Below are 26,474 nucleotides of genomic sequence, written 5' to 3'. Positions count from 1 at the left end.
GAAGCTTTTAAGCTGACGAAATCCATCATGTCAGGCCGTGTAGCAGGGGCCCTGGTAGATGTGGGTGAAGGAGCGTTCTCAGAAGCAGGAGGGCGACTGCGGGACCTGTGCACGTCAGTGGTGTGGAATAAGGAGTGAAACGTGCTGGCTTTGGCTGGGGTTATTTTCTTCACAGTGTCTAGCGGCTGGTTGGGATTTGTGCTGGGCACAGGGTTCATAATACAGAGATGTTAATTTTGGGGAACGGGAGTTCAGTTTGGAATGGGCAGCCCAGGCAGGTGGTGGAGTCACCATGGAAGTATTTAAGGAAAGACTGGATGTAGTCTGGTCGTGCTGAGTCGTAGGCTGGACTCGAGGACGTCCAAGCTCTTTTCCAACCTAATTGACTCAGCGGCTCCTGATTCATCACCCAGCCCCAAGCACGGCTCTCTGCCACAGACACAGCTCCGCACCCGCGGGAGGGCCCTGACCCGACATGGCGGCCCGGGCGCGGGCGGCGGCGCAGGCGCGGGGGGCGGCGCTGGCGGCGGCCGCTGGGGGCCCGCCCGCATGGAGCCCGTGCCGGGGGAGCCGGTGGCCGCCTGGATGGTGGCGTAGGGCCCGCACTGCCGGCCCCGCAGCATGGCGAGCTGCCTGCCGCCCTGCGTGATCGACGGCGGCACCGGGTGAGTGCGGGCAGGGGGGACCGGCTGCCGGTCCCCGTGCTGGGGACGGGGGGGTGTCTCCGCGCCGCGCCCCTCCGCCGCCTCCCGCTGCCGGCGAGCGCTCCTCGCACGGGGCCGCGCTCCTGTCGTGTGTCCCGGTGCCTTCTCGGCTTGCCGAGGGCTTCCCTCCGCTCCGGCCTTCAGCGGGCTGGTGCCCATCCCTCTCGTCCTCCTTCTCCCCCTTTTGCCCTTCCATCCCGCCGGAGCGCGGAGCGGGGCAGCCGTGCTGTGTCCCCGCCGTGTGTGTTTCTGTGTGCCTTTTTCGCCTCTCGGGACCCGTTTTTGTTTGTGTCCTCTGGCTTTGAAGTATTGCATGATGCAAGTGCTAAAATTGGGGACGGCTGGTTTCAGACGGGGAGAGGAGCCAGGAGCCCGCACTGAGAGCGGTCCGGAGACAATACCTGGAAAGGTTCGCGGAGATGCCCGAGCAGGGCGCAGTCCTGGCGGTGCGGAGCTGTGCGTGAGCACAGAGCCCAGCGAGCACAGCTCTCCTGCCTCCGGGCCCCTCGCAGTGCGGGCTCCTGCTTCCTCTCCCCGTTTGAAACCAGCCGTCCCCAATTTTAGCATTTTCAGCTGAGGTGGGAGCGGGCTGCCTTACTCCAGTGATGCGCTTGGTCATTGGCTCATCCCTTCACCTTTCTCGGATCAGTGTGAGATTTATCCCATACTTAACCAAACCACAAGTTTTGTAACTCAAGTCTTGGAGGAGGGCAGGAGTGACTCTGAATTGCAGAGGCTGTGTTTGGGAGGCGTTCCAGGAGCGGGACTGTCCTACCTCTCTCTGCTAGAGAAGACCCATTCAGCATCCAGTCCTGCTGTGCCTTAGTGGGGGAGGTGTCAGAGGGAGCTGTAATGAAGGTAATGCTGAATCTGTGGTGTGCTTTTGCTAATTAATACCTTTCCTTTGGCCCAACAGTTACAGACAGCTCTGAGGAGAAGAAGTGAAGCACCGGTCCTTGAGTAACTATTCATGCAGTAGCTTTACTTGTCAGACTTGGTGGCACTGATTGCATTAATTTAGCCTTTCCTCTGCAGGGAATTTGCAACACTATTTTAATTTCTTTCATACTTGGAAAGTTATCTTTAAAATCTCCTGAACTAAACAATCTTTAAAAAACCAAACCCCAGACTAATCCAACCAAATCAAGAAACCCCAATCCTAGGTAACCACAGGAAGCACTTTCCAATATTGTGGTGCCACATTGCATTCTCCTGAAAAAGTGTGTCACATTTTGAAATATGTCTATATTAAACTGTAACAAAAGTGTTAGAAGTTTTTGCCTGTTTCTGCTTATACTTTAGCGTACCAGAAACCAGCTCTGTTTCCTCAGTGGGAATACTGGAGTTCACAGCTGGAGACTTTGGAAGTAGAATAGAGATGAGGTTCTACCTTATATATAATTCTGCTTGTTCTTTAGATACTTCTTGGTAGTTTCTCAGGTTTCTTCTGAAGATATTATAAGTATTTGTTCTCCACAGGTCTGTTGATATTACAGGACTGCTACTTGGTAGTTCTGGAGAGAAATGGGAGGTCTAGGTGGAGCCTTTGAAAAGGGTACAGTATAAACTCTAAAATCCAGAAAATGCATTAAATGCCAAGTCTGCCTTTTGCAGAAGACCTCCTTGGCTTTCAGTTTGTGGAGTAATTCCAGTGTTACACTAGCAGTAGATATTGCTGGCCAACAGTTACACAAAATAAATAAGGATGGGAAATTGCTTTTTATGTCCTTTCAAAGAAATAACAACTGAAGTAGAATTTCTAAAATCTGTTTAGTGCTTGCATGGGTAGACTAATGGGGTTTGGGGGGGGGGGGGGGGGCAGCCATCTTGTTTTGTTTCAGGAAGGGTTTGGATAGTCCCCAAATCATGCACGTTTGTTTTTCAATGCTTCCAAGTGACCTTAATTCATAGGAGACAGCATGATGTCGCTGCTGGTGGGACTTGTGCTTGACTTTGCTGTAGGGCACTCAAACATGGAAGACTTTTCAGCAAAGTGCCTACTGAATGTGAAATAAGTTATCTTGGAGAATTCAGGATGAAATGAGTCTGAACAAAAGCAGCCAGAAGAAGTAGCTTGAGTCATTGATGTGCAGTCTCTGGAATTTTCCTCTGTGTGGGCTGAAAACCTTCTTATTGTTGGAATGGATCTACTTTGGGTTACAAGCTTCAAACAGTTCATTCAAATTATTCATGAAAGGGCTTTCAGATGAAAAACTTGAGAGAGCATAGCAGAAAGCAAAAGGTATGTGCAGATGTGCACTGTGGGACATTGTGTATATAAAACACACTTTTCTACTTAAATCTCTGCTACTGCATGACGTGTTCTGTCCAGCCACTAATTTATCTTTTTTTCATGTAAGGGATTTTAAGAAGTTTGTTAAAAGAATGGTTTTGTTGTTGTTTTGTGTATAAGGAAGCTGGCTGAATTTACTGTTATTTGCAACCACAGGCCTTAGTCCTGTAAAAAAATGCCAGAATTCCTCCAAAAAAGTAAGAACAGATGTATAGAAAATGGGTACAGACCTTCAGTGAGAAACATACTGCTTCAGGACAGGATAACATTCCTTTAGTCTATTGGATAGATGACTCGAATTTCCTTTGCCATAAACTGTTCACTCTTTATTCACATATGTTGCAGAAAGAGTTAATGATTTGCTATAATCTTTTTCCATTAGTATTTGCAAATGACTTGACGTAGTGCAGTTTTGATGCACTACATCTTGATTTTCTCTGCATGAGGTTCTCCTCGTGATCGGTTTACACATTGCTGTCACTCCTTTTGTGGAGAAGGGCATGCTATTTTTAGTTTCTTAGGCCTACCAAGTCTTTCTGTGTTGCTGTTTTAAGTAGCTTTAAACTTCATAACTAGTTTTATTAGTTGGCATTTAGCTGTGGGACATCAGAACAGTAGTAGGTGGGTGAGCAAAACGAAGATATCTTAAAATACCTCTCTTCAATGTATTTGCAGACACTGAGGAGTGCTTCTGGTTTGGGTGTATTTTAATGAAGCCATTCCTTTTTAGTAAAGGAAAAGTACTTTGGCAAAGTCTTACAGATGAGTTTAGAGGTAAATACTTGATTTCTGGGAGAAGTGAGCTGGACTGGGTCTTAAAACTTGAAGGTTAAGGTGTTTTTTGATGATGTTGCTATTAAAGATAGTTGGAGCCTCAGACAGAACACGCTGTTTCCCCTTTTCTTAGTATATTTCTGATGCCTGATGAGTTGCTTTAGCCAAGTATTACCTCTCCTGTCCACATGTGGGACATGTGAACAGGCATTATTGTAATTGCTGTTCTGTGTCTAACGAGCTTGAGTTAATTAACTGTTGTTTATAATCACAGGCTTCAGTCCTGTAAAGTGCTAGACTTCCTCAAGAAACCCAATGGCTCTGCTGTATTCTTTATTCTTACAGTGGCTGCTGGTGCTCTTTGGGTAAATTGTGCAGACATAATAGATTCTTTTTCTATTTGATATTTTCTCCTTCATCCCTTCTTCATTCTCATCCCTTGATTTCAAAAGTGCTTTTCCAAACCTTCATGAAGAACTTGTGTTGCAAGTTCCTCAGACATATTTGTAGTAATGATAATAGTCTGCTATGGCAGCCTGGCATCACAGGTGTTCTGGCAGCAGTAGCCTGGTTATTCAGCCTCTTAGCTGTCAGGGAGAGTGTTCTATTTACAGAGGCTATTTGTTTGTTAACAGGACTTTCTCAAAGCATTCTGCTATTTTTAATCACATCATATCTATCTTTTCAGAGGGGTTTTTTTGTGTGAACGTAACACATTGTTTTAAAGATGTGGACCAAAAAAACAATAGAGAGTGATGAAATACTAAAATAGGTGCATTTGGGCTTTGGTCTTTTGCATACTTGTACAGAGAAAAATTGGATGTCTTGTGTTTTCAGATGGATAAAGCAACTGCCTGAGTTCGTGATTGGTTCTCATACTTTGGGAAGAATTTTCCAAAACATCTCTCTTCTCTCTAAAGTGGTTAAGGGTGCAGCATCTGCTTCTAAGTGCAGTCCATTTGTATATCTTTGGAGTTATTTCTTGGTGTAAGGTTTCCACCTTTCCGTCTTGGTGGGACCTCAGAAGAGAACAGGGTTAGGATGACCAATCCTCATGCAAAAGCTGGTGAAACTGGCTTGTGTACGAATTCATCATCCTGGCAAAACAGTATGGAAGAGACTATTTCTATTTTTAGAAATTGCTTGTTTCAGTAATGTGTAATTTCCAGAGATTTAAAAAAAATGAGTAGTCCTCCAAATCTCCTTGCATGAAATAGCCTTACTCTATTGGATCAGTTTTCTGCTAATTTTTAGTGCAGTATCCTATATTTTGGCCAGTTTCCAGTAGGTTCCTATCTCACTGGCAACAAATTGCTGCTTTTAATGAAATTAAGTTGGAATACTGATTATCTACACATTCCGCTACAGCTGTCTCTGTAATTTACAGATCACAAGATGTTGTATTACCATTAGTCTGCTAGGCTGTAACCCAGGAGAAAGAAAACTGTGTTTTAGATGCTTAAATATTCATTGGCGAAGGGACTGGAGACCAGGTAGCCTCTGTAACTGTTTAAGTCCAGAGCCTTTCCGGTCAGTGAATATTGAAATATCATGTAGGAGAGGGAGTATTTTCTGTAGGAGGTCCTGGAAGTGGGTTACCCGAACACTTTAATGTACCCTTGAGAGGTGGAATGAGTTTGGGTCCTGCTGGGCAAAACAGAAATCTGGGACCAAGTCTGCCATGTCCTGAGGCTCCTGGATAGCAAAGAGCAGCACAACTGCATAATCTATCTTCCTTCTCTTTCTCAGTGGTCTTGGGAGAAATTTGAATTTTCCTTCCATTTGGTTTTATCAAAACACCTGAAATGTGACTACTTGTTCCAATATGTCTCTTGTTTGATCCTAAATAGATTTTTTTTCTTTAACAGGTTTTGTTTCACTGCTTCTTTGCTTCAGCATTGAACTGAGAATTTAGTTATTCTCATAGTCTTTCATGGATTAATGGCACGCAAAAGAAATCTTTCCATATGTTACCTTCTGTGAGATGAGTTCTTTGAAGAGAATTTTTTTCGTTATACTGAGAAATAAACTTACCCTGTAGTTTTTTCACTAGGTGAATTAACCAAGCTTAAAAATGAATCTGTAAAATACTGAGCTGTAGGGGTTTGGTAACTTTACAAGTTACTCTAGTAGGGAAATTTGATCCATTCTTGAGAGGGAAGGTAAAGCTCTTTCAGACTGGTAGCCCAAAATGACTTTTACAGAGTGTTTCTTTTTTTAATACTGTGAGTGGGTGTGAGTTTAGCATGTGTGTTGAGGGGGAAAAGATGGCAAACTGAACTCACCTCTTGGCCAGACTTTAGTTTAAGAAATGAGTTCTGGTTAGACTGCAGGAACCTTTTAATTTATCCATGCACACAGATATATAAAAATTGCATTAAAAAGTATATATATGTATTTGCATGCATGTGTATGTATACATTGTCTTTGGTTTTTTTCACTGAGGCTTGAAGGGCTCTTTTTATGAGGTTTCTGCCTAATTGTCATTTCTAAGTCTTGAAACTAGGTCTTTTAAACCAAAAAAGGTTTTCCTTGGTTTTTATTATGTTCTTAGTCAAGATTCATTTCAGAGAGAGAAATAAGAGGAAGTGTCCTGTACTGGTCTTACATCCCAGCGGAACTCCTGTTGTTGCTTGTTAGGTCTTAACAATGTTCCCTATGTAGGCCTCATTCTAAAATGTGAAGAATCTATGCAATAATAATAATAAAAAGAATTTTTACTAGTAATGGCCTTCTTTGCAATCAATCTAATTTAACATTCTGATTATGTTTTTCTGAGAGCCAAAGCAAGTGTGCATAAACACTTTGGATTAGACTGAAAGCATATGTCTATAATGATGATTAAAAACCCAACAAACCCTTGCCTCCAAAACACACTCCTTGTCTTTTTAGCCTTGGGGGAAGTGGTTTTTAAACTATTGTTTGAAGTCTATTGAAGCTATAGCTTTGAAGAGATGTTGAAAGTATAAATATTTAAGTTCCAAGGTCATTGATAATTCAATTTAGATTTAATTCCTTTATCTAAGAAAACTGGGATTCTTAATGAGTATTTTTATACCAAATACTCTGTAAAGAGGAACCTACTTTTCAAGCTGCTAATGAAGATGCAAACTCTCTGCTTTGGCCATGGCATAATATTGTTTGCAAATATTGAGAATAGGATGCAGACAAAGACTTCAAATTCAGTTTACGACCTAGAGTAGGATTGATCTCATTTAAGAATGTCATGGCTTTAGGTTTTTCGTGTAAAAGTGATGTGAACAATGCTGATTCCCTCAAATCATGCTGCTGTTGTACTTCTGTTTCAAGCTAATGGCAATATTCAAGAATGACATCAGTCTCGGCAAGCATTCAATCAATTTTGTTGGGTTGGGTTTTTTTACACTGTTTCTGAAGTGGGTTTTGTTGTTGTTGTGGGGTTTTTTCTTTTTTTTTTTTTTTTTTCCCCCTAGGAGAGAGAGCTGTTTTTCACAGTCAGGGATGTTAATTGTTTCTAGTTGCTAAAGACCTGGAGTAGCTTGCAGCCACTAACACCGTGTAGAAATTTTTAGGCTTTATGTGGAAACTCCTTTACGTTTTTTCTTCCCCCTTCGTTTTTGCTCTTGATCCTTTACTTGTTAAAATAGATATTATATGTATATTGAAAGAAATGATCAATGCTTTGTACCATCTGCTATCTGTTTGTAATGCATTTCATCAATGCAGGCTTGCTTTGGTGTAGTATTTGTCTTTTATCACACACTATTACCTGTGAGGAGATGAGTGGTTTGTTCAAGGCCTGAAAAGGAATTGTATCACAACTGTAACACGGGTTCTCAGCTCTGGTTTGTACTTGTGACACGGTACTATTTTTTTTTTTTCCTGTATTTGAGGATATTAAAGAAATATGTAAAGTCTTAAGGCCCTCTTTGGTCATGGTAACTGAAGACTAAAATCTGCATGGCCCTGTTTTTACCAAAGGGTGGAATGTGACCTGCTTATCCTTTGTCATAGCTGGTCAACAGGATGGAAGAAGTAAGAGCTGAGTTTTCAGATTTGATAGTTCAAAATAACACTAGCAAAATTTGTAAGCTGAAGTTGTCTGAAAAATAAATTAACACCTAAAATATTTACCACTTCTGAGTTTTCTTCTCAGCAGGATGATACTTGAAAGCATAACCCAGAAAATGTGGACATGGCATGTGATACATGTTTCATCTTCACTTTAAGAAGTAGAGAGAATTGAAAGTATTTTTTTTCTTCATGTTTTTGCATCTAAGTGCATCTAATGACCTCGTGCTCATTTTTTTTTTCCCCTAGGTATACGAAGCTTGGCTATGCAGGAAATACAGAACCTCAGTTTATTATCCCATCATGTGAGTTGATTTTTCTGTCCCTCCAAATTGTAATATACACTGCTGTCACTGAGCACTTCCAGGATTAAATGACGTGCTTCCAGCTCCCAACTCAGCTGTCGTAGTCCCTTGTCCATCTGGGAAGTGATATTCATCGTGTTAGCATCCTTGGCTAGAGTGTAGCTAAACAGAGCTCCTTGTTTGCAGTTAGCTTGGACTGTTGCTCATTAAACCAGCTCTTGGTTGCTATGACAAAGATGAAGAGAACTCCAGTCCAATTTCCTTTTTATCTCCATTATTTTTCTGCCCAGACTCTTGAGTAGACAGAATGCAATTTACCTCCTGTCTACCTGACACCATGGTTACAGCCTGGATAATCTGGGGAAGGCTTCCAATCAAATTAAGTACTAAAGTGCAGGTGGTGTCTGCCTTATTTACATTGTCTGGGACTGTAGACAGTGTAATATTCAAAAAAGTTGTTCCTATTAGAAAATGTTCCTTTTGAGTGTGTATTTACCAATTAAAATGTTCTTGCACATTTACCATGCTTTTGTTGAACAGATTTACTCTTTAATTTTTTTTGTGTGTTAAACTTGTTTAAAATGTTATACTTTTCTGGTGTTCTTGATTTTAATTGACATCTTAATAGTTTCTCTGAAATGCTATATATATTTAGAAATAGTAGCACTGACTGTGTATTTATATCTATAATGGCATGTTACATCCATTTATGTTAAACACTGCTTTTTACTTTTTGTAAACTTTGCCAATTAACTACTTATTAATGCATCTAGACTACCTTGTAGCTACTCAGGGTAGAAAGCATAAAGATAAGGAAATTATAAAGGTAATTGGTGGCTGAAGAAGTGAAGAGGGCACGTGTTCTTCACCAGCTGTAGCTGCAGTACAGTCTCACTATTTTAAGGATTGTAAAATTCCAAACCTAAACTACTGGTAAAGATTTAAATGTCTTATGTTAAAGAAGTGGGATAGTAGGGATTTCCTGTGAATTTTCTATAAATCCTGTTTTATACAGCTGTAAACCTGTTGGGGTGTAGATGTTTTTCCAAAAGAATCGTTTGCCTGTGAGTCATTTTTTGGTGCTAGTAGTATTTGTGGATGATGCATGCCTACTCTGCATTTTCTGCTGTATGTTATTTAGATCCTGATTATGACATATTTTAAAAAAACTATATAAATAAGGTTACATTTTAGCAGTACTTCATTCCATTTTTATTTTTAGCTTGCCCCAGATTTGATTTTTGCTGTCTCATCTTCTTGCCTACAGCAGCCATCATCTAATAACTTTAGTGGTAGTTGCAGGCTGCTAATGGGAAGCATAAGTGTCTCCAAAGATTTCTCTGTAGCACTGCAAATTGATTTCTCCCCTCCCTCTTTCCGTTTTCTCACCAACCAGGATAATGACTCCAATACTTATTTTTGAATACACAGTTTATTTTCTTCTTCTCCTGTGCTCTTCCCCTTTATTCTAGAGTTAAAACTCAGTAAAATTGTGTTGCTTACTGGAATGCTGCACTCTGCTGAAGTCTGTAACAGAAGGCATTTTCAGTTTTTTCTGTGAATTACTATTTGCATTAATGAGGGATGGGTGACCAGAATCCTGCAGGATAGAGTAAGAATGAACTCGGCTATATTGTCTTGTCAGTAGATCCCTTACATGATTTGTACTTTTTATATCCCAGTTTTTATTTCTGGAAAAAAATCCTTAAGTAAAAAATATTCATCACTTGGCATTTAGCTGTTTAAATTTTTTTGGTTTTATTTGTTTTTTGGGTTTATTTTAAGGTATTGCAATCCGAGAGTCAGCCAAAGTGGGGGACCAGGCTCAGAGGAGAGTAATGAAAGGTGTTGATGATCTGGACTTTTTCATAGGAGATGAAGCCATAGATAAACCTACCTATGCTACAAAGGTGAGCATTCAGGAGACTTAGACAGCTTTTCTCAAGTCTCACATTTTCATGATAAAATGTTCTAGGACTTTTGGATAGCCCTTCAAAACACGTTTGCTTTTTTATAAAGTATTTTTATTGCTTTTTAAAAACGGCATGATTTGGTTCATGGCTTTACCCTTTTTTAGATATCTGTTTTACTAGTGCTGTCTTGTGTGGTTGGTGTTTGTGTAAATATTCATTGATACAGTGCAGCTGTTCAGTTTTCAAAATTCTGAGCTATTAAAATAGTGATATACACTGAATATTTAAATTCTTGCTAAAAGTGTACCCTTTTAACATACGAACTGGGAAATGTGTTGGATACTTTTGCTTCAGGGAATGTCACAATTGTTTTGTGAAGGGCTGTCTTCAGTGCTGCTGTTCTGTGAATCATATTTTCCATACCCTAGTAAAGGACTTCCTGTACTTACAAAGCGTTACTGGCTTATGAACTATGTGGAAAAAATAATATTTTATACATCCTTCTGTGTTACTTAAATGTCAGCTGTGTTCTTAATATTGAACTAAAGGTAAACCTCATCCCTGCCAGAAATTTTTGTTGAAAAATATATAGCCTATATGGTCTTTATTTCTTTTTATAATATGGAAAGGCATACTGAAGCCAAGTACAATTCTCAACTTTATAAATGATAAAATTTATACAAAAAGACCTTAAAACACAGTTCTGCAACAGACTTACAGGAATAGTCTGGATTCTGGCTGCTAGTCCTGCAAGGTAGAATTTGGCTTTGAAGTATGTGGGAGCAGGAGCTAACTTTGAATTGTGCCTCTAAATTAAAGTCAGGATGGAGGGTTTGATAAGATACATGTGAGATGAGGTGTTGGACTGTTCCTGGGTTTATTTGTCCTTGCATGATCCAGTGTTGACAAGTTTTCCTGTTGCAGTGGCCTATCCGACATGGTATTGTTGAAGACTGGGATCTCATGGAGAGGTTCATGGAGCAGGTCATTTTTAAGTACCTTCGAGCTGAGCCTGAGGATCACTATTTTTTAATGGTGAGTTAATAAGATCTGGTAAGGAAAGTTTTTAAGAGGAAAACCAAATGCCATTCCAAGCACAAGTAGCTCTGCTGGAGGATTTTTCTCTGTATGTCTTATTTCGGCTGTGAGAGGGTTTGGGGTGGGAAGAGAAAACGAATCTTTAAAGCTGCATTATAACTACATTCTGTTAGTTTTGTGATGCAGGCTACTGCAGGTCAGCTGCTGCTTTTGAAAAGCTTCAAACACTGTCTAAATTCTGTTTGAAATTTTCTATTTTGAGTGCACTGAGGACTTTAAAAGTTTGATTACCATACCAAGCTAATCAAGGCAGGATCCTATTGAGGTGCTTTTCCAAAACTCTTTGTTTTTGCAGACAGAGCCTCCACTGAACACACCAGAAAACAGAGAATATCTTGCAGAAATCATGTTTGAATCATTTAATATCCCAGGACTTTACATTGCTGTGCAGGTGAACAAAGTGAATGTGTTCTTCTAAAGTACAATATAACTGCAGTGTTTTGGCCTTTTGTAGGCATGTGTCTAAAATGTTTGAAACAGTATTTTTTGAGAGTGTAAATTAGCACACTCTGCCTGCTTCTAAATATAAACTCTGTGTGCTGTAGGCAGTGTTGGCCTTAGCTGCCTCCTGGACGTCACGGCAGGTCGGGGAGCGGACTCTGACTGGAATTGTCATCGATAGTGGTGATGGAGTGACCCATGTAATCCCCGTGGTGAGTAGTAGGATGCACTTTGAAATCAGCAGTGGTTTGTACAAGGACATGGTTTGTTTATGACAGATTGAAATAAGAGGTGTCAAATGAAACCTTATTTTACAATTTTTTGTGGTGTTTGGGACTTTTTTCCTTGAAAAAGTATGTATTTCGTTATGTGAACTTTATTATATAATAATTTAGCTTGCAGACTACAGGAAGGTCACAGTCAGGAACCATCAAACCATCTTTTAAAAGGCTATTTCTGTGTAAAACCCTACTTTCTATTGCTGTGATGCCTCAATTCTCTTTAGTATCAATAATTTTCATGGGTTTATGTCTCCTGCATGCCACCAGTGTCTGACAAGAAACGTCCTAACTTTTTTTACATCCTGTTTTTTGGTTGTTTAATATATCTGGTAATGTGTGCTTTTTATATGATGTATTATATATTGTTGTTTCCACTCTGCTTGTGTGGAAACAACTATAAACTTGTATAAATACCTGTTCAGGTACATGGTTGATCTCATCAGTTTAATTATGTGAGGATGTTAAAAATACAGAGCTATCTGTGCATACTGACATCTGTTGATGTAGTTTTGTGTGGTTTTGAACCATACAGTGTCCTTGAATGATCAGGTATTTTGGAAATGAAGATTTGATTCCCTTTAACTTCATCTTGCATTGGTGTTAGCCTGGTCTTCTCAGTATTTTTATTGCATGGGCAGTGCTGTGAACAAACAGCATTTACTGTGTGAAACTCTGAAAAGTGTAAAAAAAGGAATGGGTGAAATAATGTGGCTCAGCAATACCAGTGTTTTGAGTAAATGCATCCTAAAAAAAAAATTCGGCAAGTAGTTTTTTTAATTTTTGTTCTGCTTATTGTTAGATACTACTTATTTTTTCGTGTCTGAGAAACTTAATAAATTTTATATGTTTTTCTACTCATTTTTCACTCTCAAAGAGAACACAGGTAGTCTGTTTATTATGTTTGCTTTTCTGATGATGCCTTAAAGGAATCATCTTATCTGACTAATCCGTACAAGACCAGTTATCACTTGTGTATCTATTGGATAGTCCTTACCTGTTTCTATGTGGTAATCAAGGTCTTTAAATAAAAATGATCCCCACTTTGCAGTAGGGGTGCACATTTTTAGAGTGATTTTACAGTTTAAAGATTTTACTTTTAATAGAAAATCAGAGTATTATAAAAATGAATGTTAGTTATTGATACACAGTAAGTTTTCCCCTTAAATATGTTTTTTCCTCTCCTCCTACATAGGCAGAAGGCTATGTAATTGGAAGTTGCATCAAACATATTCCTATTGCAGGTAGAGATATTACTTACTTTATTCAACAGCTTCTAAGGGAAAGGGAGGTAGGAATTCCTCCTGAACAATCTCTGGAGACAGCAAAAGCCATAAAGGTACACCCTCCTTTATCTCTTAATACATATATAATAAATCTCCGTGAGCTAATTTTTTGGCTCTAGCAAGTTGCCAGTGGCTCTCTTAAAAAAGCAAATGTAGGCAGTGTATTATAATTACACCAGCTTCTGGTGGTTTATCCAATCAAGTGTGGGGGTAAGAGGAAGAGGAAGAAAATATTCATGCTAGACTGTTTGGAGTATGTTCTGCAGATGAAATCAGCATTTAAACTTAGGAGTTGTTTAAAATTTGCTTTGTAATAGAATTTTTAAAAAGTAGAGTGATTGTGTGGGTCTGATCTTGCAGTGAAAGCTTGCCCTTGAACTTCTTTATTGTCCCAGACCTGCTGTTGGTGATGTTTTCATTTTGGGAGAGGCAAATGTAGCTGAGTCAGCATGTGCAGCCCTTTGGAAGCAAATGGGGCTCGTGCTTTGTCTTGTGGGGTTGAGGCTTCAGTAGTCATGTCGGTGAGAAAGTCCCTCGAGTAGCTCCATCTGTAAAAATGCCCACAGTTTCCTTTTTTGATTGTGTTGCACTTTAATTCACCAGTGTACTAATTATTTCAGCTCTTTTTAATCCATGGTGTTTCTTAACAGGAGAAATACTGTTACATTTGCCCCGACATAGTGAAGGAATTTGCCAAGTACGACGGAGACTCTCGCAAGTGGATCAAACAGTACACGGGCATCAACGCCATCAACAAAACCAAGTTTGTTATCGATGTGGGTTACGAGAGGTTCCTCGGACCCGAAATCTTCTTTCATCCCGAGGTAAGAACAGGGAATAGCTGTGCTAAGTTGTGCCATTCCCGGTGCCTGGGCGCCATCCCGTGGCAGTGAGGGGCCAGTGAGTCTCCTGAACAAGGTGCGCTCACAGGTGACTTCAGCACAGCAGAGAAGTGTTTCTCTGATGTCCAGGCTGATGTTTAAAACATCTTGTTCTGTTCCTTTAAAGGCACTCTGAACTTGAGAAGAAGTTGTTTGAATTCACAGTTTTTATGTAGTATTTTCCTCTTTCTTTCAGTGTCAGTTTAAACAAGTCTTCCTTTATACTTTGCTGCCAATCCCTTTGGGCGCTACTCAGCATTGCGTTGATGATATTTTAAATATTGGATGCAGACTTTTGATACTGAATCAGTTTATAATGCATGGATGATAAATTCATTCTTGAAGAAAGTCCATTGAAATCTCTGTTGGTGTGGTCATAAGTAGGATGTACAATTTTGGGAAAGATTACTGTACCTCATCTGTCTGATTTTTGGTAATTCAGTTTGAGTGAGTTTCAGGATATTGTGGAGAGGAAGGAGTCAAGTTTTAATACAGTCCTCTCCATTCCTGCACACTTGGTTGAATTGATGCAGGCACTCATAGTCTGTAATACTGTTAAAAACTTCTATTGAAATCTACATTAACACTGGTGAGGTTTCCGTTTTCCTACCCTCCTCCTATTTAAGAATATTAAAAAACTTCTCTCTGTCACCTTTTGTCTAAATTCCTGCTTTAATCTTCTGTGGTCAGTTTGTAGCCATCTGATCTCTTGCCAATATTTAATCTCTGGGTTAAATAGTTTTTCTTCCCTGCTGTTTACCCATGTGATTTAACAGAGAAGCATTGAATCCCATGTCAGACATCATTTTAAGAGCTCCTCTTTCCATAAGTCTCTGAAAAGACTGTTGGGAACAGGATGAAGGACCAATTTCCAGGTATTTCATTTCTTGATAGTTTCTTTACTCTGTATTGAAAAAAACACCTGAACCTGAACTGACTTCCTAGACAAGAAAAACATAGTAGATGATGTATACAGCATCCAAAGAGAATTTCTTGTTGTGTTTCATTAACTCCTCACTTGAAAGGGTATCAGCTTAGCTAAGTAAAAGCTGCCTTCAGTAAAGCTGTCTTGTAATGTTTTCCTATTTTCAGTTTACAGAACTTGTCCTGAAGTCTTTACTACTCCTGAAGTTAGGTCTTGGGGTTTGTGGTTATCCAGATTATTTCTCCACTTTTTAAATTAGATATTTTATTTGCCATTCTCCAGCCATATTGTATTAGCTAGTAGACTGCAATTTTACATTCAGTTCTCTTGCTCCTGTTCTGGGATGATGTTATACCCTGCCTCTCACTTCTACTTATTTCTTTTTCCCTGCTGTTTTATCAATATCTTTGTGGAGAACTCAGGAGTTTTCAGGCTGTAGCTCATTCAGATGAAAACTCTGTGTGCAGCAGCACGGCTGCTTGCTTCTCTTTTGGTTTATGTGGCTTCATGGTTTTGCTTCTTGCATGATTAATTCTTACTGTGGAGGTTAGCTTGAATTCTTGGGGAGTGCCCCCATCATCCTTAGGGCTTCTGAGCTCCAAGCCAACTTCCTTTGCTAATTTTCTCTCGGTTCAGTGTATGCTTGTTATGTTTGACTGTTGTTATTTGTTCATCCAGGTAGATACCTCATCTTGCTTTGAATGTAAATCCCATGTACTTCTACCCCTTTGGAAAAGCTTATAATATATCCAGAATAATATATTATTATATACTGGTAATTAATGTAATTTTTCAGAGTTTAATCTCTGAAAGGAAAAAAATGTGGGCTATTATCAGTTCTTTTCTTTAAAGCTTAAGTTTTAAGTGGAAAAATGCCACTAAAATGTTTTCTAGCATTAGCAACTCTTGACTCTCTAGTATTCATAAATGCCGAAATTCACATTAGCACTCTATTGATGGTTGCATTGACATTGGTGGGGGCTTTCACTCAAAACTGTAGACTATTTATGCTTTTTTGAACATTAGATACTTCCTGGGCTTGGGGAAAAAAAATCTAACTTTTTGGTGGGAATTTTAACTGGAGTATTTTAGAAGCATTAATTTTTTTTTTTTTTTTTACAGGGAAGCATTCTGATTTGCACACTGATATTTTTTATCTCACTTGAAAGGAAAGGCAGGACCACAGTGCATAGTAATAGTATGTTTAATATTGCAGGAGAGCTCAAACTCATGTCACAGGCAATAAAAGGCCCATAGTGCATAAACTGTAAACAGTGAATTTCTGACCAAGGAAGAGAATCTGAGTTTCTCAGCAGAAAAAGAAATTCTTGTTTCCTTTGTAGAGAAGTGATTGTTTTAATGTAGAATAAGTGGTGAGCAAGACTTGAAACTCCCACTTGTCCCCTATTATAAAATCTCTCCACAGTCTTATTTCTGCCTTTTTTTTCCCCTCTGTTCTTTGGATGAAAAATCTAATGCCTGTTCTGTTTCATTTTAGTTTGCTAACCCTGATTTCATGGAATCCATTTCGGATGTAGTTGATGAAGTTATACAGAACTGTCCCATTGATGTCCGGCGTCCATTATATAAGGTATGGCCTTTCTCTGGCAAGATTCATGTTATTTATTTAAAGACTAAATACCAGCATCATGATCAGAAACCTATACATGGATACCACATCCTCCATGATGAGAAATGTGAACTTTGTAGAGAAATTAAATGAAGTGCCACTTCTGAATGCCACTAAATATTTGCTGGTTTTTAGTTTTGAAAGAAAATTATCTGTAAAGGCTTGATATGTATATAAGTATTGTCCCTGAGGAGCTGAGGCACAGGGATGTTATTTGTATCTGACATTTGTAATGTGAATTCTTGTGCATTGACCACTTTGGTTTGCCCATTTTAAGGGTTATACTGTGATCTTACCCCTCTCACTCCCCTCCTTCCCCTGCTTTATTAAGTAGGGATTTCAAATTGGTTTTTTTCATAGCCTTGTCTTTTACCTGCCCATTGTCTGCAGTTTTAGTCGGTGTTGAATCACTTATAATGTACATGAAAACTGAAAATATTTCAGGAGACAACAGTTAGGCCACCTTAAACCTGCCTAGGCTGTAGTCCAGAGTATTTGCAGTCCCTGATTTTTAAGGAGTGAAAAGTAAGGTACTGACATGCATAGTCCATGTCAAGCTCTGTATTGGCAGCACATCCCATGGTTCCCAGTTTTCTGCTTGAGCAGGAGCAGTACCATTTTCGAAGTAACAGCATAAAGCAATAGCACACAGAGATTTGCCTGCTCATGTAAAAGGTGGTAGCGTTCCTCACCTGTTAGAATGAGCATTAACTTCCACCTAAGTCATGTCTCAGGGTAATTTGTAACTACTAAAATTTTGCAGTCCCTTCTCTTTGCCTGGTAAACACTCCCTGTAATGTAGAACAAGATGCAGCTCTCCAGAGCAGATCTGTGGAGCAGGACAAAAGGGATAGTTAAACTACTTTACAGGCTCATTTGTGACTGTAGATGTCTTCAGTGGCTTCAAGCTTAGGTAGCAGAAGGCTTTAGAAGCCCCTTAATATGTGGTTGTGTTTAGGGTCTGCTTTTTACCTGAAAGACCAAAGCTTCCTCTCAGCAACAGCTTCTTTGCTTGTTAGGGTAGGGCTTGGTACTGACTTAGAAAGTGGTGTTTAAAATTTGAGGTTGCTACTTTTGCCTCATCATAATCAGCAGACAAATAACTTTCCCTTGGCTTGGCATTGATTGAGACTTTGTTTTTCCTTTTTCTGTTTATAATTATACTTGGTTAATTAAAATAATGTTTCACAATTGCCTGTTGAGTGTACTGAGAAATATCAGCAGCTATTAGTGGTGATAGTTGCTATCTTCTTTAAGCAAGGTCGCTTTAAAGGGACAAGCATCTCTTGTTCTCATTGTTTAAAACAGTGTATGGATGCAGAAATACTCCACTCGTACTTTCTCTCTGAGGTTTATCAGTTTCAGCACTTGCCCATGGTGCTGAGTGGTGGCCAGCCAAGGCCCTGTGCTTTGGAGCTGAGTTTCCATCAAATGTATTTGGATTCTTCCTTAGTGTTCCTGCAGAAAATACCCAAGTACCTAATATCCTTCTTGCAGACTTTATGTGGTATGCAGCCTTTGAATCATTGTTCCACAACCCATCTTTTGATGTCCTGTGGTATTTCTGAGTTTTATTGGCAATATCTCTGTTTCCTAATCTCATCAACATCTCTCTCACAAGGCCAGTTATCTTACCTCGTGTTTGGGCCAGCAGAACCTAGATAAGACTTCTGTAGCCAGATCTGTGACTCTTAAGGGGAGGAAAGCATCTAAGATTCATAAATGCTCATTGGTCAAAAGGAATGACAAAAGTCAGAGGCTCTGAAAGTTTTATTAATAAATTACACACTTGGCATGGAAATTGGTCTGTTAGTTTCTGACCTACTATATAAGCACACAGCAGCAGGTTTTGGGTAAATGGTTGATGCCTTGAGAGGCCTCCTAGAAACAGAGACTAGACAGGAGTAAGGGAATAAGGCAGGTATTTATTGGAAAGGCCTTCAAAGGTGCCCCCTGAGGGCCAGAGGCCATTGCCACGATGGACCCCGGGATGGATGACAGGTCACGAGTTCTTCACACTTTTATAGGTTTGGTTCATTTGCATATCAGGGTTAATTCTCCAATTAAAGCTTCAGTTTAATTATGTAATTTCCCTCAGCTTGCCCCCTTTAGAGGCTCTTTGGTTTATACTTTTTGGGCCTAGGACGGTCAGGGTGTCCTTGAAGAGCAGGCCCACAGAGGATTTGTTATGTCTACCTATCATGAGAGAGCAGGCTACAAGAAACTTCAGAGTTACACACTAAGCAGTACAGAATTTGAAAAATATAAAAGTTAAAACCTAAGGCATCAGGGTGTAGAGTGAAAAGGAAAAGAGGAATTAAAGAGAGAAAGCAAAAGGGAGCACCAGTCCTGGTTTCAGCATCAATCCAGCTGCATCAGTCTGTCCAATGACATATCCAGGGTCTTGGGGGCACCCCCAAGGCTTGGGGTGGGGGTGCCTTTTTATGGACAGGTTTCTCTGCCCCAAATAGGTTTCTTGCTTTCCATGTAAATTAGTTACCATGTGCAGTCTTTTCTTTCAAGCCTTTCTGAAAATGGGTTGGAGGGCTTTAGGGCCCTTCGGTGGTAGTAATCCCACCCTGTAGTCCATGCCCACTTCCTCCCTCTCGTTCCTTGTACTGCGTTGTGGTTCTTTCTCATGGACAAATGCCCTATATCTGCCTTGCCCCTCTTCTCCAGCCAAATCCTTTTCTTCCTCACAGTGTGTTAATAGCATTAGTCCCTGTTGTTACCAGCAGTTCTTGTCTGTTATTACCAACAGACCTTGGTTGGCTGCACAGCCATCTGATTATTGGTGTTTGAGACATACACAGGAGCCCCTTACTTTCTGGGAATTGGGAGCTCAAAAGGATCTCAGTTTCGACTGCTGTTCACAGGATCAGTAGAGAGTGGGCTTTAATTATGGTAGTTTTCAATCCTGGCCACAATTTGAGTTGGTAAGTTTCTTTGAAAGTTCAATAACAGAAGTATTATTTCACTTGAGTTGTTATTCAGGCAAGGAAAGTAAGTTTGCAAGGCTGTTTGTTAAAAAACAGGTTCTCACTAAACACCTGGGAACAGACAGTGTTTCTCTTAAGCTCAAGAAGGACTTAGTCCAAGTGCAGTTTGTCAGGGTTGAGGCCTAATGAGCTTTCTCAGATCCCAGTGGGGGCTGGGGTGGGGGGGAGGTGCACCCCCAAAAATCCATCCCACAGCTGAAGTCAACTTCTGTGTGGTTCCACAAGATCCCATAACCTGTGGCCATTCGATACCAAGCATGTTTAAGTATTCATGATTCAGATCATGCTGAATCAAATGACAACATCCTTAACCTTTCAAGCCAACTTCTCAAGTTGAAAACACTGTATGAGGCGGGGACTGTAGGATGCTGGCCAGTGTGGTGTTATATTGTTGATGAATTATGCAGGTTTTCCACGGAAATGCAGGTGCACGGAGAGAGGGTTTTGACAATATTGGCTCTTTTCCTTAGAGAGGGTGACTTTTTAGCTGGGTGTGCAGCTGTTGTGGATTCTCTCAAAATGAGAACTTAGTGAAATAGTTGAGCCCATTGGTGCAATTAAGACTTGGACTGCACTTGTGTCAGTGTTCACTCAGCAGGTTAAACTGCCCAACTCACAAGAGCCCATCCTCAAAGACTGGAGAGGTCCAGGAGGTTAACAGGGTGGTAAAAACCCCCTGTTACCACTTCTGACTTCAGTTGCCGATAAATAGAAACACTTGGTGTGAGAGCAGCTCCAGCTGCACAGTGTGGTGGGTAGATGGCACTGTTCGACTGGCTTTGCTGATCTGTGCTCCAGCACCACAGAAATTCTCTGTTACTGACCCAGAGCAGAGTGGGGAGGCTCGGGGGGTTTGGGAAGGGTGGAGAGGCTACCAGTCCACGGGATCTGCTGGCACCATGACAGGACATGGGAAAGGAATGGCATTCCTGCTGCATCCTTGTGGTGGTCAAGTGGAAGCCCCAGGTGCTTAACTCTGTCAGTGCAGCACAGGAGCACTGAGGAGAAGCCCTGCTTATTCCTATCACAGCTGTAAATAAATTTATAAGATTACTCCTCCTAGTTGGTTTAACAATGGCTCAGTGCATCTGCAAGGTTTTCTGGTTTCTTTTGAAGTTGAGGCATATTTCTGCAGAATGGCACAACCATAAGTCATGCTGAAATCTCTTGCTATTACTTGAAATGTGAAATGAATGTTAAAAATCATGATTTTAAGGAAAAAGAAATGGTTTCTTTATCATTAGAAGTAAATGTATTTGAAAAGTAGTGTTTCTCACAATAAATTCACTTCTTTGTATTATATTTGTTGTTTGGTATGAACAGTATTTATTCTTATACTTTCCATACCATGTTGGCAAATAGTGCCCTGTTTTAACCAAATTAACAGAAACATGCAGGTTAATTGATTCACTTGCTAAGGAAGTGCTTGGCTTCAGCTTGCGAACCTTCCTGGTTTTGCCCATAATAATTTTTATTAACAGTCATATATTGATCTAATTACATGTGTCAGGTGGTCTGGTTGTGTCATGTTAACTTTTAATTCAGGCTGTCAGTTGGAAAGAAGGGAAAATGGGATGTGTTGTTCTTACTTGCCAGAAAAGCAGGGGATGCTTTTCAGCTTGGTGCTGCAAAGTCTGATGTGTCCAGCTGAGAGTGTGCTCACACCACAGTGCAGTGTGAAGATGCACAAACCAATTCAGCACCTTGTGTTTGGTAGTGCTGAGTTCTTCAGGAGCTAGTTTCACTCTTCGGGATTTTATGTGAGCTTGATTTAGTCAGAGATTTCTGTTGTACGAGCTGGGTTGCTTTGTTGGGTAATTTCATGTCTCTGCAGCGTTACATTGTACAGGCATAATACCAGAAATGGTACGAGGAGAAACTCAGTACCACAGAGTTCGCAAGAGAAGCAAAAGGTGCTGATGAGAAGGGGGAAATTTCTTGCCACCTGTCTGAGATGATCTCGATGACCTTAGAGGTCTTTTCCACCCTTAATGATTCTGTGATTGGCATCCACTCTCCTGGTCTACTTCCAGAAACAGGCCACTTTCATTTATTTGCTTGTTGCAGTGAACTTTTTCAGGTGTGTGGAAGGGCTTCATCCCTCTCTGTTAAGGGAACACATTATTTCAAAACAACTTAAATGTGCAGCCAGTTAGCTATAAAAGTGAAAACCAGCTGGAGGTTCTTTCCATCAGTAGGTATGATAATTGGTGTTAGCTGAGAAACATGGGGCTGCTCGGAGCTGTTAAACCAGCTGAAGTGTGTTTGAGCAGAGTAAGATCAGAAGAAGTCTTCTTTAAAGGAATCAGCTGGAAACAGATACTTAAAGCCTAACTTCTTTGATGTCTTTTTCTGGGAGGTCAGAGGATTCCCTGACAGGCTGAAAACCCAAACATTTCTAGTAAGCTTTCTCCACAGTCATATTTAGCATGCTTCATTTTTATGATTTTTGTTAAGCAGTTACTGGAATTACTCAGATTTATTCTAGCGAATACGTTTGAGAGGTGAGGTGGGTGGTGCTCCCTTGGTTGTTTTTTGGGGTTCGTTTTTGTTTTTTTTTAATGTGCCCATCTTTTCTCACTGTTACTGTATCCTTTGTAAGTGGTGGGTGTGGTATTTGAGGGCTGGGGAATGAATGTGGATTCTGCTTTCATTGTAAGTGAGGAGTACCTGGCTTCTGACCTTGCAGAAGTCTGACTTGCTGAGTTTAGAACTTATGGAAGGCTGTATATCAAAAGTCTTGACTAAAGAGTTAGCATGGATTTGGTCTGGCACTGACAAGAAGTCCGGGGAGCAGGGGGAACTGTAACTGTATAATTAACCATCTTCTAAAGGCAGTTGGTGTTGCCTAGTTACTTAACATCCAGAATTTTGCTTAGCCTGGCTGGTCCAGATATGTGATAATGAGGTGATTCATCTGTTCAACATTTGTGCCTTGGTGCTTCTGTTCTTCTTGGGCAGTGTTATTGTTGAACTCATTTCAGTGTGTAGAAGCACTTGAATAATCATAATTTGAAGAAGATGTAACTTCTTATCCTCTAACCCTGGAATGGTAACTGAGTGGAAGGATCCTCCCAGTGATACTGCTAACTCTGTACTTGTATGAATTGGTCTTGCATGTATTTGAAAAATTATTCCTGGGATTATTTTGGAATCTGTTTTTACTGGTAGCATTGTCCACTTTATGGAGTATGCTTGAAATTTAATTTGCTTTGAATAGAATTATTGCTTTCACATTCTTTGCCAGCTTCATTATCTCCAGGCAATATTTTCTGATGGCATCTTTTTAATTGCTATTTCATCACTCAGGTTGGTTGTTGTCTTTTTTTGCCCATTAGCAATTTCCTTTTCCCAAGTGGAGTGCATGACCACTTTGATGCAGGGGAAGAGATGTTCTTATGTGTGGGGGGAGTAGGGAGAATCCTCCCTCCTGCTTTAACTTTAGGACCAGCTGTGATTTCTGGCTCCTTTCCTCTTCTCTGTCCTCTTTTCCTTTTGGAAATGTTTCAGTAACGTTATGGGGACTTGTGCTTTTTTCTTTAAAGCACACCTGCCTTGTTATGCATTCTTTTATACTGTAGATAATCTGAAGCTGTGAAGAAATGAGTTTTTTCTACTTGTAATGGTTTTTATGATGTGCAGGGATTTTTTTTCTCATGAATAAACAAACAGCTTTCTCCTCCCTTTCCAAGGTACAAACAAGACTTCCCTGGTTATCTGTTGCTTAAAATCCAAGTACTTCTGCACCCTGCAAATGTGAACACTTACTATGCATGTCTTTGACTCTTCAGATCCATGTGCAGGCTGAAAACAGTGGGTCAGGGATTCTTTCTTCATGTGCACAGTCTTGGTCTGCAATGTCAAAAAATGTTACTGAGGGAGAATCCTTAGACCTGTGTGTGATGAACTCCTGATCCAAGTTCCTTGTAGACATGTGTCAGAGGCATGTGAGTGGTTTTAGAAAGTGCTAATTGGCACTTGGGGTTGTAGTTGCAGCACTGTGCAGAGGCACATGTGCAATTTAGTCATATGGAGTTCTTTTTTCTGATCATGAGTTGCATTTTTGCAGTGTTAACTTCTAGAGATCCTGTCTGATGTTATGCTTTAGGGGTCCTGTTCTGAATCCCCTGCCTTTGAAATGGCTTCTGCATTAGTCTGTGATGCTGCAAGGTTATCAGAATTAGGGATGGGAAGTCCTAAAATGCCTGTTTAGAATCCCAAGTACAAGTCCAGCTAAGAAGCGTTTGATTCTGCTTGGAAAAGTAAGTAGTACCAGACAAACAAGGGAAGAGGTATCATACCTTCCTCTGTTCTGCAGTTCTCTGTGAAGGTGTGGTGTCTTTTTGAAGAACTCTGGAAATTAAAAAAAAAAAAAGATTCAGATAATTTTGTAGCTATGTAATATGATGAGACTTGAGCCTTTTTATTGTCAAGGCTAAAACTGCATGCTGTGAACATTCTCAGGGAAACTTCTTGAAGTAGTGTCTTGCTTCTGCTGCTCTGCACTTGTAGGGTAATAGTTCATGGTTCTAATGGAATCCTGTTTTGTAATAACCCATTCTACATAAATGTATTTAAAGGAGAAAAGTAGGGGAGCCATGAACCTCCTATGAATTGGGGGATGCTTAAGGTGTTCTGCCCTCCTTGTCAGCTTCCCAATGATGCTGAGATCCAAATAGTCACCTCTGCAGTGTTGGCTGGTGGGAAACTTGGTTGAAGACAGATTTACAGAACGTGTCTTTAATTTCTGCACAGAATGTGGTCCTCTCAGGAGGGTCCACAATGTTCAGGGACTTTGGACGACGACTGCAAAGGGATTTGAAGAGAGTGGTGGATGCAAGATTGCGGCTTAGTGAGGAACTCAGCGGTGGTCGGATAAAAGTAAGCAAGCGTTTCAAGTGTGTTAATTACATGACTAGTGACAGAAACTTAAGTTCAAAGTTTTCACCTCGCTAGTGAAAACACATTGTAAAGTCAGTAGGATATGTTTATGTGTTGTTAAATGCGCTGGTAGCCTTGCAGTGTATGACATCTCTTTATAGGAATCTTAAAATTACTGTAAGCAGTTCTGGTTTTCCTTCTAGGAGATGTGTGAGCAGTAGGCAAGAGGGATTTGTGTCCTTCATCACAGTTACCATGAAGAGTTCTATGACTTGGTCTCCTAGGGGGAACATATCTGAGTAATAAGTGTGATAGTAATGTGAATGGAGGGTTGAAGGTGTCTGGTTCTGACCATGTTAAGTTTGAAAAACCAGCTAAATATGAACTTTTTTCCTTAGCCCAAACCAGTGGAAGTTCAAGTGATAACACATCACATGCAGCGTTATGCAGTTTGGTTTGGAGGTTCCATGCTGGCTTCAACAGTAAGTCTTTATCAAAGTTGTTCTTAATTTTTATTGCATTTTGAGTTCTGGGTGTGTTTGATCTGACTACTAAGTTTTAAACTTTTTCATTGTGACAGCCTAAACTATGTCACATTCTGGAATCCTTACCCAAGTTTTATCTCAGTAAAACTTGGACAGGACAAATGGGAGCTTGAGTAAGGATATCATGAGTTGACATAATTCTGATGTATTTTTTTATATGATAGTTGCAATATAGTGCCTTTATTCCTGAAGTCAGCACTAGAGATCAGTTAGGACTTCAGGAATATAAAATCCAAATCAGTGGTCTTAAATGCAAGACAGAAGCAAATACAGGAAAATGGGAGCAACTGCTGTCTGCCAAGTGGGAGTTCTTACTGCTGTGTTTACAAGCAGTCTTATGACCAGACAAACTTCTCTTGATTAGTTGTATTCATATCCTAATTTCTCATTTTATTATATTTCAAAATGTAATACTATGTCATAAAGCTGCAATCTACAGAAATGTTAAGATGTTACATATTTGTTGGTTTTTTCTACTTATGTTCTTATGCTTTTGGGGGGATTTGTTTTATATTTTTATAGCCAGAGTTTTTCCAAGTGTGTCACACCAAGAAGGACTATGAAGAGTATGGCCCTAGTATTTGTCGTCACAATCCCGTTTTTGGAGTCATGTCATAATGTTCACCCAATGGAAGTAAGATCTCTGATAGATACTGTGCTGTTGAAGAAACTCATGCAGTGCAGAGGAAAGCAGCAGATACTGTAAATACTGAAGCAAGATGTGGTTAACTCTGAGGCATTTGGATCACCATGGTGCACTAAAGCACAGCTTACAGCCCCAAGTCATTTCAGTATGAGCCATTTCTCTGCTGACTACTCAGAGCCTTTCCTTCTTTCTTCCTAAATGTGAGGTATTGAAAATAGGTAAGTCTCGGTTTAGGGGGTTGTGCAAATACTACTGAAACTGAATCTAGAAGAATAAGGCAGTGTTTTACTGCTTGTGGAAAGATTTAAACCTTTCCCACTTGTGCCCTGAGTTTGCAATCAAACCTTTAGCAATGGAGCACTAAATACCACATTGCCTTTAGGAGAGTTGGAATGGATACGGGTACCTACCCAAATGGAATAGATTGCAGGATTGGGACAGTACTTTGTAAATGTAGGTTTTCATACCATTTTGTATTTTATGATATTGCTAGGGTGAATTGATGCCTAGTTCTAAGCACGAACAGCTATCAATGTCATGGAGTGGTGTTATGCAGTTCCAGGTGTGAGGCATGTATTGGAGTTGTGCCCCCCCAATATTTTTGGGGGGAAAATAATAAGCCATTTATGATAGAAACTGATCTGTTCATGTTTGGATGATACAAAGTGATTTACAGTATTGTACGAAATTTATTATAGACACTGTTACTTTGTTTTGAATTTTCTGAAACTGTTTTTTAGGAGATAATGTTTTGTTTTGCTGTTGGTGAGTGGTGGATGACACATGGGCCTTGCACCAGTGAAATAAAAGCTGTTAACATCTTTA

The 26,474-nt window shown here is 40.1% G+C and overlaps 1 protein-coding gene across 1 annotated transcript; it reads left to right on the top strand.

Annotated features, from left to right (window-relative positions):
* The first annotated feature begins 522 nt into the window (after positions 1-522).
* ACTR3B (actin related protein 3B) lies at positions 523-26,474 on the top strand. The gene is made up of 12 exons (XM_042043516.1): positions 523-665; positions 8,071-8,126; positions 9,912-10,036; positions 10,964-11,074; positions 11,433-11,528; positions 11,683-11,790; positions 13,052-13,195; positions 13,793-13,966; positions 16,447-16,539; positions 24,333-24,458; positions 24,857-24,940; positions 25,526-26,474. The coding sequence occupies exons 1-12, from the start codon at positions 622-624 to the stop codon at positions 25,619-25,621; spliced, it is 1,257 nt and encodes a 418-aa protein (XP_041899450.1). The 5' UTR covers positions 523-621; the 3' UTR covers positions 25,622-26,474.

Source organism: Corvus kubaryi, unplaced genomic scaffold (genome assembly GCF_017639235.1).
Source record: "Corvus kubaryi isolate FWS band 111438036 unplaced genomic scaffold, C.kubaryi_AGA036_p1.0 37398, whole genome shotgun sequence".
In the NCBI taxonomy this organism is placed as follows: Eukaryota; Metazoa; Chordata; class Aves; order Passeriformes; family Corvidae; genus Corvus; species Corvus kubaryi.
The sequence above is the reverse complement of the archived record's forward strand: the minus strand, read 5'-3'. Positions and strand labels throughout refer to the sequence as shown.

Bases quoted from the DNA above. Each gene is read 5' to 3' on its own strand.
- ACTR3B (XM_042043516.1), top strand. From the start codon at position 622: ATGGCGAGCTGCCTGCCGCCCTGCGTGATCGACGGCGGCACCGG. The intron at 11,075-11,432 runs GTGAGTTAATAA...TTGTTTTTGCAG, and splicing joins AGGATCACTATTTTTTAATG to ACAGAGCCTCCACTGAACAC. The intron at 16,540-24,332 runs GTATGGCCTTTC...ATTTCTGCACAG, and splicing joins TCCGGCGTCCATTATATAAG to AATGTGGTCCTCTCAGGAGG.